General features: G+C 35.2%; 1 protein-coding gene and 1 long non-coding RNA gene across 3 annotated transcripts in view; both read left to right on the top strand.

Annotated features, from left to right (window-relative positions):
* Positions 1 to 7,107, top strand: part of LOC135785713 (sialoadhesin-like) — a 31,217-nt gene extending 24,110 nt beyond the window's left edge. Inside the window, exon 13 of the mRNA XM_065295206.2 lies at positions 6,287 to 7,107. Coding sequence (XP_065151278.1) covers positions 6,287 to 6,325 — 39 coding nt within the window. The 3' untranslated portion in view covers positions 6,326 to 7,107. The remainder of the gene's footprint in view (positions 1 to 6,286) is intronic.
* LOC135785747 (uncharacterized) lies at positions 66 to 2,491 on the top strand. Of its 2 annotated transcripts, XR_010546703.2 has the most exons (11): positions 66 to 152; positions 409 to 472; positions 572 to 686; positions 788 to 851; positions 952 to 1,066; positions 1,168 to 1,231; positions 1,332 to 1,446; positions 1,548 to 1,611; positions 1,712 to 1,777; positions 1,877 to 1,967; positions 2,048 to 2,491. It is a non-coding gene; the product is annotated as an uncharacterized lncRNA (long non-coding RNA). The 2 variants fall into 2 exon arrangements; XR_010546702.2 differs by lacking the exon at positions 1,548 to 1,611.
* Positions 7,108 to 14,821: the final 7,714 nt, after the last annotated feature.

The raw sequence follows: 14,821 nt of genomic DNA, 5'->3' as shown, positions 1-14,821 counted from the left end.
CTGAATAACTAAATCCCTCACACACAACGGAAAAAACGCGCTTTTATTTTGACACGCGCCCATCCCCCCACATCTCACAGTCCGACTGGAGTCGAGTTTCACAGAGCAACGCAACAGGAGGACGACACGACAGTTATAAAGAGCATTAACAGGTAAACACTAGAAAATCCTTCCTTCATCACCTTTAAAGCATTTTTAAACTTTAAAAATGTGTTGTTTGTCGTGACTCTTCATTTTAATACTGATTCGGTTACGGTAATTTGTGTAAAGTTGTATACGACGTGACAACGCGACCTTGACACAGCACTATTGCCTCAGACTCATTTTTATGAGCAGGTTAATGTGCATTAAGTATACCACAGTTCTGTAAGTGGAGAAATAATTCTCATTTTTGTGTTTTTCTCTCAGTAAGGACTAACATTAACTGACTGTCTGTCTGTTCTCAACCAAAGCCATTCAAGACCTGTTAAAGGTAACATTACCACATTAATTAATGTATTTTTATGTTGTTTGAGTACACCATAGTTCTGTAAGTGAAAAATAATCCATATTTATGTGTGTTTTCTCACAGTTAAGCACAAACGTTTCCCGCGCAAATTTGAATCTCTCTCAGTCAGGGGAGATTGACGGACTGACTGACTGTCTACACGCCACCAAACAGTAATTTACACAGAAACCTTTTAAAGGTAACTTTACCACATTTATTCATTAATTTATTATGTTGTGTGAGTACACCACATTTCTGTAAGTGGAGAATTAATTTATATTTGTGTGTTTTCTCTCTCAGTAAGGACTAAGGTTAACTGACTGTCTGTCTGTTCTCAACCAAAGTCATTCAATACCTGTTAAAGGTAACATTACCACATTTATTAATGTATTTATTATGTTAAGTGAGTACACCATAGTTCTGTAAGTGAAAAATAATCCATATTTATGTGTGTTTTCTCACAGTTAAGCACAAACGTTTCCCGCGCAAATTTGAATCTCTCTCAGTCAGGGGAGATTGACTGACTGACTGACTGTCTACACGCCACCAAACAGTAATTTACACAGAAACCTTTTAAAGGTAACTTTACCACATTTATTCATTAATTTATTATGTTGTGTGAGTACACCACATTTCTGTAAGTGGAGAATTAATTTATATTTGTGTGTTTTCTCTCTCAGTAAGGACTAAGGTTAACTGACTGTCTGTCTGTTCTCAACCAAAGTCATTCAATACCTGTTAAAGGTAACATTACCACATTTATTAATGTATTTATTATGTTAAGTGAGTACACCATAGTTCTGTAAGTGAAAAATAATCCATATTTATGTGTGTTTTCTCACAGTTAAGCACAAACGTTTCCCGCGCAAATTTGAATCTCTCTCAGTCAGGGGAGATTGACTGACTGACTGACTGTCTACACGCCACCAAACAGTAATTTACACAGAAACCTTTTAAAGGTAACTTTACCACATTTATTCATTAATTTATTATGTTGTGTGAGTACACCACATTTCTGTAAGTGGAGAATTAATTTATATTTGTGTGTTTTCTCTCTCAGTAAGGACTAAGGTTAACTGACTGTCTGTCTGTTCTCAACCAAAGTCATTCAATACCTGTTAAAGGTAACATTACCACATTTATTAATGTATTTATTATGTTAAGTGAGTACACCACAATTCTGTAAGTGAAAAATAATTTATATTTGTGTGTTTTCTCTCTCAGTAAGGACTAAGGTTAACTGACTGTCTGTCTGCTCTCAACCAAACAGTCATTCAAGACCTTTCAAAGGTAACGTTACCACATTTATTAATTTATTTATTATGTTGTGTGAGTACACCATAGTTCTGTAAGTGGAAAATTAATTTATATTCATGTGTTTTTTCTCAGTTTAGCACAAAAGTTTCCAGCACAAGTTTGGATCTTTACCATTGAGGGTGGCTGACTGTTCTCGACCAATTCACACGCAAAAACTTTAAAGGTACCACATTTATTTATGTTGTGAGTATACCATAGTTCTGTCATTGGAAAATGTATTCATATTTTTGTGTTTTCTCACAGATAAGTATGAACGTGCCCAGAGCAGTTTTCGATCTTTACCATTAAGGAGGCTGACTGACTATCCTCTACCACCCGTCATTAACACAACAAAAACTAAAGAAATGTTACTCCATATGGACTTATTCTTTACTCATTATGCTGTGAGTACACCACAGTTTTATCAGTGAAAAAATGTATATTTGTGTGTTTTCTCACTGCTTGGCAAGGAAAATGTGGCCCTGTTAAAAATGTTTAAATGTTGTTTGGTTTAAGGAACAGCACACTGATTTTGTTTTAAAATATTCCTGTTTGGACAGTCTGTTAAAGCCATAAAGAAATACTTGATATATTTCATAAGTAAAGTGTAAATGTAATATTAGTTTTTAATGTTGTGACTGAACACAATGTTGTGAATGATTTGGACTGAACAGCACACTTCTGTTTTATATGTGAACCTTTTGTAAAATAAATGATTGTTCATTAAACTCACTGTGTATTTTATCTTTTCTGTTATCATTTTTTTATACTAATGTTTAAAATTTACCTTTACTCTAAACAATTGGCTAAACCAACACAAATATACTGAGTCATATGCACTTATAATTTAAAGTTTACAATATTTAGATTGAGATATATGTATATGTATAAGTTTTAAAAGAGTGTACCCTGTCAAAGCCAATTTTGTACCCTTTTTGAAGGGTCCATATTTGTACTGTTAAATAAAGGTACAAAATTGTCACCAGAGGTACAAAACTGGTCCCTTAAGGTACAAATCACAAGGGTACAATTTTGTACCCTCTGCCAAGGGTACAAAAACTGTACCCTTGAGGGTACAGCCCCAGTGACAAGCCATTGTACCCCTAAAGGTACATTTATGTACTTTCTTTTCTGAGAGTGTAGACAAATTTCACTAGGGGGGCCAAGGAGGGGCCAGTGTTTTACCAGAGGGGCACATAAAAAATGGCAAGAAATTATATTTAAAGATTATAGGGGTGGTTACAGGAATTAGTTTAAGATAGGACTAGGCCTTAATTAGGAAATATAACTACTTTTAACATACATTATACATTACTTATTTTGAAGCAAAACAAAGCTGTGTTTTAAGATATGGCATTGCAAGTTGTTTTCAGTTTGGACAGCGCTTACATTTATTTTAGTCTAGGACTAGTCCCTTTCCGGGAAACTACACCGTAAACTTTATTTTACTTTACAATGATATACTTTTTATTTAATACAAGAGTGATTGCAGGTGCAAAAGGGGAGCTGGGCTCTTTTCTAAAGCCCCCCAATCGAAAAGCATGAAAGCCTACTCAATAAACTTTATGAAATGCAAACTTTTATAAAGACAAACGTTTGTTTTAGTTTACATATAAACACACATTGCTAGACAGTTAGGGACCACAATCTAATCAACATTTAAAATAATATTTATTTTAAATTGTAAAAATGTTTATATGTAACATTTAATTGTATTCCTCCAATTTTATGCAAGTATATGTAAGAGCATAATTACAGCGCTTTTTACAATGTGTAAACTTTAAAAAGTTAGCGAGATGTTGGTTTTGCCGGTTGTTGATGAGTAACAGCTGTGAATGATCACCGCGCTTAAGCAGCCACGTCACAGGAGAACAAGTGAACAGTGTCCCAATGTGAAGTGAGCTAGAGTCCTTACCAGTGCCCAAACCTGCATACACATTCTCAACATCGGGAGGTTGGGAACGAATTGAGACACTGGTCGAGCAGCACCCACAGGCGGCTACCTACTGTCTATCGCCCTGTCCCAAATGGCACACTCCGGACTTGTGGTCCTCCTCAGAGTCCACACTTTGATGACATCACGTAGTCCAGACTTTAGGGACCCTTGATGCGAGTCCACGTGGGTGCACCGGTGTCGTATTTTGGGACAGACTCGAGCATCACACCGGAAATAGGTAGAGAAGTTGCCCGTCAGTGTGAACTCCTCCCTTCCGTCGTCTGATTGGTCTTATTGCCCTTTCGCAAGGACTTCTGGGTTGGCAAAGTGCGCGAAGCCTGCTGCAGTGCGGGCTTCGCTGAAGACCGCATCAAGGGGGTAAAGGAGGCGCTGATGAGCACACTTCAAAGCGTAAAAATGACAGATGGGACACCCTACGGACTCGTAGACTAGCGAGAACGCGCAATTTAAGGCCACGAGACCGAAAGTCCACATGAAGTGCGCCATTTGGGACAGTGGTTGGGTGCACCGCTCTAATTTGCCCGTGTAGAACGTTGCGTCGCATTAGTTCCGCTTTTGGCGCTCGCGTGTAAAATCAAATTAAATTTATACTTTTTTATTTGGTCAGCACGGGGTGGCCACAGGGGTGGCCAGGGACATGTCTACAGGGGCACGGGCCACCCTTGGCCTCCGTGTAGAACCGCCACTGGACAGAGGGTTTGTTGTAACACTTGCATAAAAAAATCTATTTGAGTATCTTTAAAAGAAGTAAAACATGAAAGTATGCGCTGCCTTTATTGGACAGTTTTATTTCGATGCATGTCGAAAGATGATGATTATTGTGATGTTGTATTAATTGTCATAATAATTGTTAATAATAATAATTATAATTAATTAAAATGAAAAAGCTAATTGCTTTTACACATGGCGTTATATGAATGTGTTTATGGTAGTGAAATCTAGTTTTGCTTTCATTGATAATTAAAGCCACATGGGTTTGAGAACTACATAAATGATGACAGAACTTTTAGTTTTGAGAGAACCATCCCTATAATGTCTAAATTATGAATCAGCACATCCAATAATGTTGCTGGCTTTTCAATTTAAGCATTACAGCAAAATATGTGAAAACATGACTGAGCATAGCTTAAATATACTGCAAACAGAAAGTGAGTGTAGAATGAGAGATTGGGTTCATAGTCTAGTTAGTGAGAGGGTGCCATTACAGGCTGGCATAACAGTACCCCTTACAGAGACACCACCCAGCTAAAAACATAAATAAGGGGTGAGCTGAATGGATCATTGCCAAGAGCAACGAAATCGCTGCCAGCAAGGCTGAAAATGATGGCACTGAGCCCGTTAAATTTTTTACCTTATCTAAAACCCATGTCAAGATGGCAACAGAGTACTTTTTTGTGAATCCTGAGGTCCGCTGACATATCTAAATCTAAAATTCATGCTCCACTCCAGTGCTCCACAGCCGAGGCCCATTACCCCAAGGCCAAATGTCCTCAGTGCACTCGGCCTCGTTCCTTCCGTTCCCCCAAAAAATATTTAAGGAGCTGACCTGTGTGTGAGTAAGTGATGACAGAATATATATTTCTTTCTTTTATATGAATATTATTCAGTACATAAATAACATTTAATTGCTTTTAAAACAAAATAATGTATAAACATTGATACTCTACAGGTACGCATGTAACTCTATGCTAAAACTGGGATCCCTAAATCAAGGTTTTTTGAACCTAGAAAAAGTTTCATGCTGTTTTATCATAAAGATAAAAGAATAACAGGTAAAATAATATCATTTTAATATAAACAGAAACCCATTTCGGCAACACCAGCTACAAAATCAAATAGCTACTAGCCAGCTATTTATTAATAAATTGTATGTGTTAGTGAGTTTATTTATTGTGAGTTTAATTACATAAAAGTATTTCACAGCTCCCTCCCAATAATAAAAAGCACAATGAAGTATTACGTTTCCCTTTCTGTACGCAGTTAGTTTCGGTTTCCAATCTAGGCTCCGCCCACTAACAGTGACGCGAATAAAACCAGTTGCGGACTTCTTCCCCAGTGTAGATACCCAGCTCACATAAACAAGGTAAGATATGCGCAGTTTATTTTGTGTATTATGTTTATTTTTCATTCCTTCTTCACTCTGTTTTTATTACTTCATTGCATTTTGTCTAAAAAAAGGCAAAATATCACCTCAAAATTCGTATTATCATCGTATTTTGTGAATTATTCACACATTTCCTCAGAACAAATGTGCTGCGGGAAAAGAAAAGTGTTTTGCATAGCAGAGCAACGAAAGGAAAAATGTAAACGTCATCAAAACGGCTCATGAATATTAATTAGTAGACGTACTATAACAATAATGAAGTTCAATTTTTCTTCAGTCATCAGTTAATCTTGCTCTTGTTTTAAGTGCTTTATGTTATGTTCTGATAGTTTATAATGCTGTTTGCAATAGAAACCATTAGAATTTGTATTTTATATTATTACATTTCAGGAAAAAAACAACAGATTTTCTTTGTTAAATGCATTTATTTTTATGTCTCCAGAAACAGAAAGGTCAGGATCATGGTGACCACACTAGATGACTTGTCTGATCTAAGAAACACCAGGTTCGGTCAGCCGTCTCCCAGGCATGGTCTCAGTCTGCTGTGGTGGTTTGCAGATGATTGTGTCGACAGGATCAGCAATAAAGGTAGAATGATGGCACGATACGACCCTGAAGAAGGATATTTTGGCTTCCATGAGTTTCATAATGCTGAAGGTCTTCTTCCAGACACTGATCTAACATACTATGAGGTGGGCAACCTGAGCAACCATCACCACCATCTGGGCTCACTGCCTCATTTTGTGTCTAAAAATTACAATCCTAATGTACATAACCCTGAAAGCAATACAGATCGCATCATTGTTTCCATCGATTCAGCCCAGAATGGTGATATATGGTTTGATGAGGTTTATGTGACCAAGCATTCAGATGAAGACGGTTTCAATAAGATGTGCACCTATCACATCAGTCAAGATCTCATAGAAATTATTAAAGACTTGGAATGGAGAGATTTCATCAGGAAAGTCAAACCACGTCGTCGTCGCCGAAAATAGCAAATCTCTAACTGAGCATTTTAACTTTGATCATGATTGAATATATTCTGTTGGTTCGGGAACAACAATCTTCTCAATTAAATGAAGTGGTTAAACTTTCTCAAAACTTTTACCTACACTTTTTTATATTATTTCACTTTGTTCTTTCTTTCTGTTTTGACAGTCATTCCACAATTTCTTTTTCATTTTTTTGTGTTATGGCACAGAATTGCTCTTGCTGTCCTCATGGTATAAACTGATGATGAAATAAAAGCTGGTTTTAAAAACATGTTTGTCGTTTTACTCACTGTTGACATATTTTTGATCAATTCTGTACATTAGTGTCTATGCAGTTTGTCACATTTTATTACCAGAAATTGTTCACCTCATGAAATGCAATAAGATTAAATGTTTTTAATCATTCATTCATTCATTCATTCATGTATTTATATATAGCAGCTGACCATACTGTTCAAAAAAGGAAATAAGTAAATAATTACAATGAATAAATAGTAAAAAATCTTTAAAGCCAAAGTAAGAAGACAGACAGACAGACAAAACTGTTTAAATAATACAACCTCTTAGACAATCAGTTATTATAATGTAGTGACCATACATTTACATTTTATTACATTCATGCTCCAAAATATAAATTTTTCTAATCATTACTTCATATTTATTAGCTTGATTTTTCTTAATGTAGAGATTTGAGCACAAATATAGTATTTCTCTTATTAATTGGTTTCTGAGAGCAATAAAATAGCATCTAATCATTGAAATCTTTATCATATCAATTGCTATGTCATTATAGTCACGAACAACTTGGAAAAGGTCAAAATACGCAAAGATGCATATTAGTATAAAGACATGTTCCATTAATGGTCTTTGGTGATGTGTTTTCATCCATAAAAGAAAAAAACTCCACATCATAAACTTCGAAAAATCAATGAGAAAATATTTAGTATGTATGATGTATCTACGTGACTCGTTGAATATGTTTCTGATCATTTTAAGAAGGTGTGTCTTACAACACAAACTTTAAGTTTCTATAGCAAGCCTTTACAGAACAAATGTGTCACAGCTTTTCTCCGCTTTTCAGGAAAAGAGAAAAACAGTTGACTCACGATTCCTAGAACTGTATCGCCTAAAACAAACTGGTTATATCAGTTTTTACAACAATGTGCACATTAAGATACAAAAAAAATAATAATAAGGACAGTAGGATATAATAAATGATTATGACCCTTAAACTATGTTTCTCCCTTCTACATGCATTTCAGGATTTCAGTTTAGCTTTTCTAAAACAGTGGTTCTCAAACAGGGAGTCCAGAGATTGTGCCGCGGGTGTGGGGGTCCCAGTTTTAGAACATTTTAGAAAATACATTAATTTATCATGATTTCTTTGTAATTAAACCTCAATTAAGCCACTAACCAACAGCACTACATTGTATATGTTTTGTTTAATTCAAATTTTAAGTTTTACAGTGTTTTATTCTTTGTGTGGGCCACGAAGGGAACAAATGGGGGCCACCATACACAAGGGGGGCCAGTTTGAGAACTGGAAATACATAGCACACTGGCTAACAAGTCAACAGACAAAATATTTTTGTCATTTGTGCAATTGTCTTCTTTACTACATTGTTGGCAACCTGAATGTTCATAATGAAGACAAACTAGCAGATTAGTCATTTTTTCCCTGTGACTGAGCAAAGAGCAACATAACTTTCTGTTTCCAAGTCAAAGCACTGTCGTCCACAAAACACAAATGTCCCTGGGGTGATCTGACCATCGCTTAAAAAAGGTATAATGTTTGATATAGTACAATGCCCCTCCCGCGCTCTTGTTAATATTTATTGGCAGCATTTCAGTTACATTGTTTTAAAATGCAGTTTCTATTGCTTTTATTGTGAACAATCAATGCATGTGTGGGATGTTTGCTTGTAAAGGCCACTAGTATGACAACATACCTGATGGCTTTACATTAGGAGATCAAACATGTTATTCTCGTTTTACATTAGACACCCCTTTACTATTGATCAGCTATAGTTTTAGTTTGGATGGCATTCGTGGCACCTGGTTTGGATGATCTAGCATTAAAGGGGAAATTTTACAAGGCTTTTTAAAAATATCAGATCATTTATTATATTGTGTCCTTTAAAATGCAAATTATCTGATCTCTGCACTGAATGGCAGTGCCGTGGCTGGAAAATGCAGATTAAGGGGCGGTATTATCCCCTTCTGACATCACAAGGGGAGCCAAATTTCAGTGACCTAATTTTTCACATGCTTGCAGAGAATGTTTTACCAAAATTAAGTTACTGGGTTGATCTTTTTAACATTTTCTAGGTTGATAGAAGCACTGGGAACCCAATTAGCTCTAAAACAAAAAGTCAGATTTTCATGATATGTCCCATTTAATATTTCCTCAAGGTCGACCTCGAGGTTGCATTAACCGAAAATGTTTGTCTTTGACAGAATATTTTTAGCAGTAATGGAAAAATTTGTAAGGCCATCCATCATTTTGACAGATTACATTTACAACTTGTAAATATAATTCCCAGCCTTTACAGTTACTGGCAAGTGAATATTGACCTAATACAGCACTGTGCAGAGATCTATTTGAAGTTCTGTGAGAGATAAGCTACTGTAGATTTGTTTTGTTTGTCGCTAGAATAATGTTTTCAGTTACCTAAAAATATTTCCCAGATCCCTCCCAATAATTAAAAGCACAATGAAGTATTCATTTTCCCTTTCTGTACGTAGTTTGTTTCTTTTCCAATCATTGCTCCGCCCACTAACAGTGATGCAAATAAAAGTTGCTGACGACTTCTCCAAACAGTCAGATATCCAGCTCACATAGACAAGGTAAAGTATACAAATTTATTTAGTTTATTGCGCTGTTTTTAATTCTTTCATTGCATTTTGTCTAAAACAATGATAAGTTTCACCTCAGACTCTGTATTCGCATCGCATTTTGACAATCATACATTTGCTCAGATTAAATTGCATCAAACTGTAGCTCGTGGGAAGGTTTCTGGCAGATGGGAACCAATAAAACCCCAAACACATAAAGGAATATAATAATGGTTTTATTAATAGTTCATGGAAACCATTAGAATTTGCATTGTTTTTCAGATTCAAAGACATTTATTTGGATTTTCTTCAAGTATAAATTGTTCAACTTAATGTTTTCTTATGTCTTTAAAACAGAATAGCCAGGAACATGGTGAGAACGTTGAATGAATTACTACATCTGAGAGAAACCAGCTTTGGTCAGCCGTATCCCAGGCATGGTCTCAGTCTGCTGTGGTGGTTTGCAAATGTTTGTGTCGACAGGATCAGTCAAAATGGAAGAATGATGGCACAATACGACCCTGAAGATGGATATTTTGGCTTCCATGAGTTTCATAATGATAAAGGTCTTCTTCCAGACACTGATCTAACATACTATGAGGTGGGCAACCTGAGCAACCATCACCACCATCTGGGCTCACTGCCTCATGACGTCTGTAGGAATTACGATCCTGATGTACCTGAAAGCAATACAGATCGCATCGTTGTTTCCGTCGATTCATCTGGTGAAGTCTGGTTTGATGAGGTTTATGTGACACAACATTCAGATGAAGATGAGTTCAATGAGATGTGCACCTATCGCATCAGTCAAGGTCTTATACAGATCATTAGAAACATGGAAAGGGCAGAATTCATCAATGAAATGATATAGCAATGTCACCGAAGGTAGCAATGTCATGACGCCGACTGTTGATGAAATAAAATCTGGTGTGAAAATGAAATGGTCTGTTCTTTTACCTGACTGTCGTTCTTACAAACATACAGTAAATAGTAGTCATCAGTAACTGGAAATATAATTTAGATTCCTTTGTCAAATAAGACAGTCCTTAATTTTTCTTAACTCTGAATCTCATATAATATTATTGTAAAAACCTGTTCTTGTCCTATTCATTCTCTGCTTTTAAAACCATAAAACAGCCAGATCCACAACATAAAGTGCTAACTCCATAAATAAATACATTTATAAAGATATGTTTCAATACCCATCTGATTTACTATGCACCCTGTATAGCTTGAATTTCTGTTCTTTTGTCTTTGAATAAAGGTGCGTCCTAGTCTCAGGTGCGTGTGCAAATATTATACACTACAGGTGCATATTGTTTGTACATCTGTCTATAGACAGATATTCACACATCTTTTCAGTCATCAATGATTCTTCATCTAACCTCCTTGTATTATGAATAAATGCACATGAATAGATTTTTTTGAAAGACAAAATAAAATAAATCACAATTGTCAATTATTCCCCCTGATTTTGGGGCAGTTTCATGGACAGGGTTTAGATTAATCCAGGACTATGCCTTAGTTATATTAGGAGACTAGGACTTACAAAAATCAATACTGGTGTGCATCTTCAGACGAAACAATGCCATTGATATATGTTAACAAGATGTTTTAAAATTAAGGCAGCTAAAACATGCATTTTAGTCTGGGACTAGGATAAACCCTGTCTAGGAAACCGCCCCATTTGATTATTGAAATTGACATTTTTTCAAATCATCATCATTGTCTTGAGGCTAAGTTGTAACAATGTGTTACATTTAACATCACAAAATGTTTTCAGTCATAGCTATCAGTTACTAGAAGCTGCTGACATATTTCAAAATGGTGTTGTTAAAAGACAGTGATTAAAATAATATAAGGTTGGATTTGGCTTAAACACCCAATTCATTAAAAAAAGTTACCTGGTTGCTTTTTGAGTTAATTCAACTTAAAAAAAATTGTTGACATCATTTTAATACAACGTTTTTAAGTCAACTAATTTTTTTTAGTTGAATTAATTCACACATTTAAGGCAACCAGGTAACCTATTTTTAAGTTGAACCAAAAATCGTTTTTTACAGTGTAGTACATTGAAATAATTTTTGTTTATTTGCCAAATCATTCAGAAAATAAAGTAAAAGTTTTTTTCCTGTATATTTCACCATACACTTGGTGTACCAGTATGCTTAAAATATGATGGGTGTGTGACAACAGATTAAACATCCTGTTCACATTTACATTTATTTATTTAGCAAATGCCTTTAACCGGCACTTGACAAATGAGGAAAAAGGTCATAAATCGTTTCTCCTTTTTAGTAAAAGGAAAACTAAAATATCATAGGGTTACATGTCAGTCTCTGAACACTAATACATTGTTTGCATGAGGTACATTATCTTTTATAATGTACGTTGTTCTTACCTATATTTACACTGATTTATTATTAGTTTTACACATGCTGAAATCAACGACATTATTTATAAAATTAGTTGTGCATTATTATTGTACAGTATTTATAGTTATACAATGGTGCTGTTGAATGCTTTATACTAATTGGTTGAGCAATGTTCCATGTGTGTTGATTATTTTTCTGTAAAACGCACAGCTAACCTGTGAAATGTCTTAGAACCAAAGCAATTAATGTTGTAACCATGGTATAAGCGGAATTGAATCCGGTCCTTTGAATTATTGGAAAATAATGCACACACAAGGTGGTAATTTTTTTCTTTTTAAAATAAATAAAGTTACCTATTTAAAACCATAACGTTTTATTTGTTTCTGTTTGCAGTTGTTAATTTCAAAAACAATAACACATCTTAAGCTTTTGGAATAAGAAGTAGGCTTTGTTTTGTTAAGTTTCTTTTTCGTGAGCCTATAATGTTTTTAGTTACCTAAAAATACTTTTCAGATCCCCCCAACAATAAAAAGCACAATGAAGTATTGCGTTTCTCTTTCTGTACGCAGTTAGTTTCGATTTCTAATCTTGGCTCCGCCCACTAACAGTGACGCGAATAAAACCAGTTGCTGACTTCTTCACCGACTTCTTCCCCAGTGTAGATACCAGCCCACATAAACAAGGTAAAGTATACGAGTTTGTTTTGTTTATTGCTCTGTTTTTAATTCTTAATGCCTTCTGTCTAAAACAATGGTAAATTTCACCTCAGACGTCGTATTTTGTCAATACATGTTTAGATTAAATATGCTTTATCAGGGCCGTGCAGAGACCTTTGGAGGGGCAGGTTCTATAAAAAGGGCACTTTGCTCGCTGACACGCAATCACACAATTGAAACAAATAATAAAGCAATATAGAATAGAAAAGACTTTTTTTAAGTCTAATGTTTTTCTTTATTTTTCTTACAAATAGAGTGAGACAGAAAAATCTATATAGACAGAGTTTTATATCTATATATTTATGCATTTGGCAGACGCTTTTATCCGAAGTTACAGTGCATTATAATGTATACATTTTGTGTGTGTGTGGGGGGGGTGTGCGTGCGTGCGTGCGTGCGTGCGTGCGTGCGTGCGTGTGTGTGTGTGTGTGTGTGTGTGTGTGAATGTGTGTGTACAAAGAGAGTACATATTTCAGCTTATGAATGGTGTTTTGTGTTGTGTTTTGCATACTTTGATGTCTTGATGACCATGCAATAATAATGACATTCATCTACCCAGCTAACAGAAAAAAGTTCTAAGAACGTTCCCTGAAAGTTCCCAACGTTCCCAAAAACTTTCTGCCAACCTAAAAAGTGTCCAGTTTTCTTGACGTTCTAAGAACGAATGTTAGAGGAATGTTAGATTTTACCATTTTTAAACGTTATGACAATGTCATGTTTTAATGTTCACACAATGTTTAAAACAACAACTTGACTTGTTTGATTGTTATGTAAAGATAGAGAAACATTTCATTTTATTATTTTATAAAACATTATTTCTGAATGTTCAGTAAATATATTGCTGTAGAAAACACAATTCACTTATTAGGTTTAGGTGTTGATGTTTTGTTTCATTTTAAGTCACCATTATTGTGATTAGTGTTTGTTTTAGTTGGACTCTTCACCCTTGACTTTTTGCTTGCTAGATTTTCCCTGGTTGTGATAACGTTGTGTTAATACACAACATTTGTTATGAACATGTAAAGTTAATAGTGTAATTCTGTGGTGGTTGGTACATAATGGTAAAGATCATCATCTAATTAATTTGCTAATCAAAAGCTTATTTTCTGCAATAATTTATATGAGAACCAGCACTTTCACAATAGTTTGTCATATAGGAGTCTTAGAAACTTTGGACAAAAAATATCCGCTGTATAACTGGGACGCACAAACATCAAAAATCAGAGTAGGAATCTCAACCATATGGTGACAATTACATGAAAAACTTCATGCTGCAATGCATGCTGGGTATCAACAAATTACAAATCTCATTCAGGACTCCCAGCATGCACTGCAGCATGGATAAATAATGATTTTTTTTTACAATTTTATTTGTAAAATAAAAGAAATGAAGGAAAGGTTTACTGCCGTCAAACTAGCTAGCAGTAAAATCACTTTGTTATGATTCGTCTTGTTTTCATTTATTACGTTTTTTATTTTTGTCAACCAGTAACCAATGTTTTTTTTGTTTGTTTTTTTAACTGTAGTAAAAATGGTTAATTTTAGGGGTAGTAGCTAGTGGAAAGATATCTGGCAGATGGGAACCAATAAAACACCATTAAATCCTACTTGAATAGAACCCCAAACACACAACATTATATTGTAATATATTGTTATGGTTTTAATGCTAATTCAATGGAAACCATTGCAGTTTTATTGTTTTTCAGATTAAAAGACATTTATTTGGATTTTCTTGAAGTATAAATTGTTCAACTTAATGTTTTTTTATGTCTTAAAACAGAATAGCCAGGAACATGATGAGAACACTGAATGAATTACTACATCTGAGAGAAACCAGTTTTGGTCAGCCGTATCCCAGGCATGGTCTCAGTCTGCTGTGGTGGTTTGCAGATGTTTGTGTCGACAGAATCAGTCAAAGAGGAAGAATGATGGCACGATACGACCCTGAAGATGGATATTTTGGCTTCCATGAGTTTCATAACGCTGAAGGTCTTCTTCCAGACACTGAACTTGTATACTATGAGGTGGGCAACCTGAGCAACCATCACCACCATCTGGG

This window comes from Paramisgurnus dabryanus, chromosome 4 (genome assembly GCF_030506205.2).
Source record: "Paramisgurnus dabryanus chromosome 4, PD_genome_1.1, whole genome shotgun sequence".
NCBI classification, from domain to species: domain Eukaryota; kingdom Metazoa; phylum Chordata; class Actinopteri; order Cypriniformes; family Cobitidae; genus Paramisgurnus; species Paramisgurnus dabryanus.
Note: the sequence above shows the minus strand (reverse complement) of the source record. Positions and strands in the feature narration are given on the sequence as shown.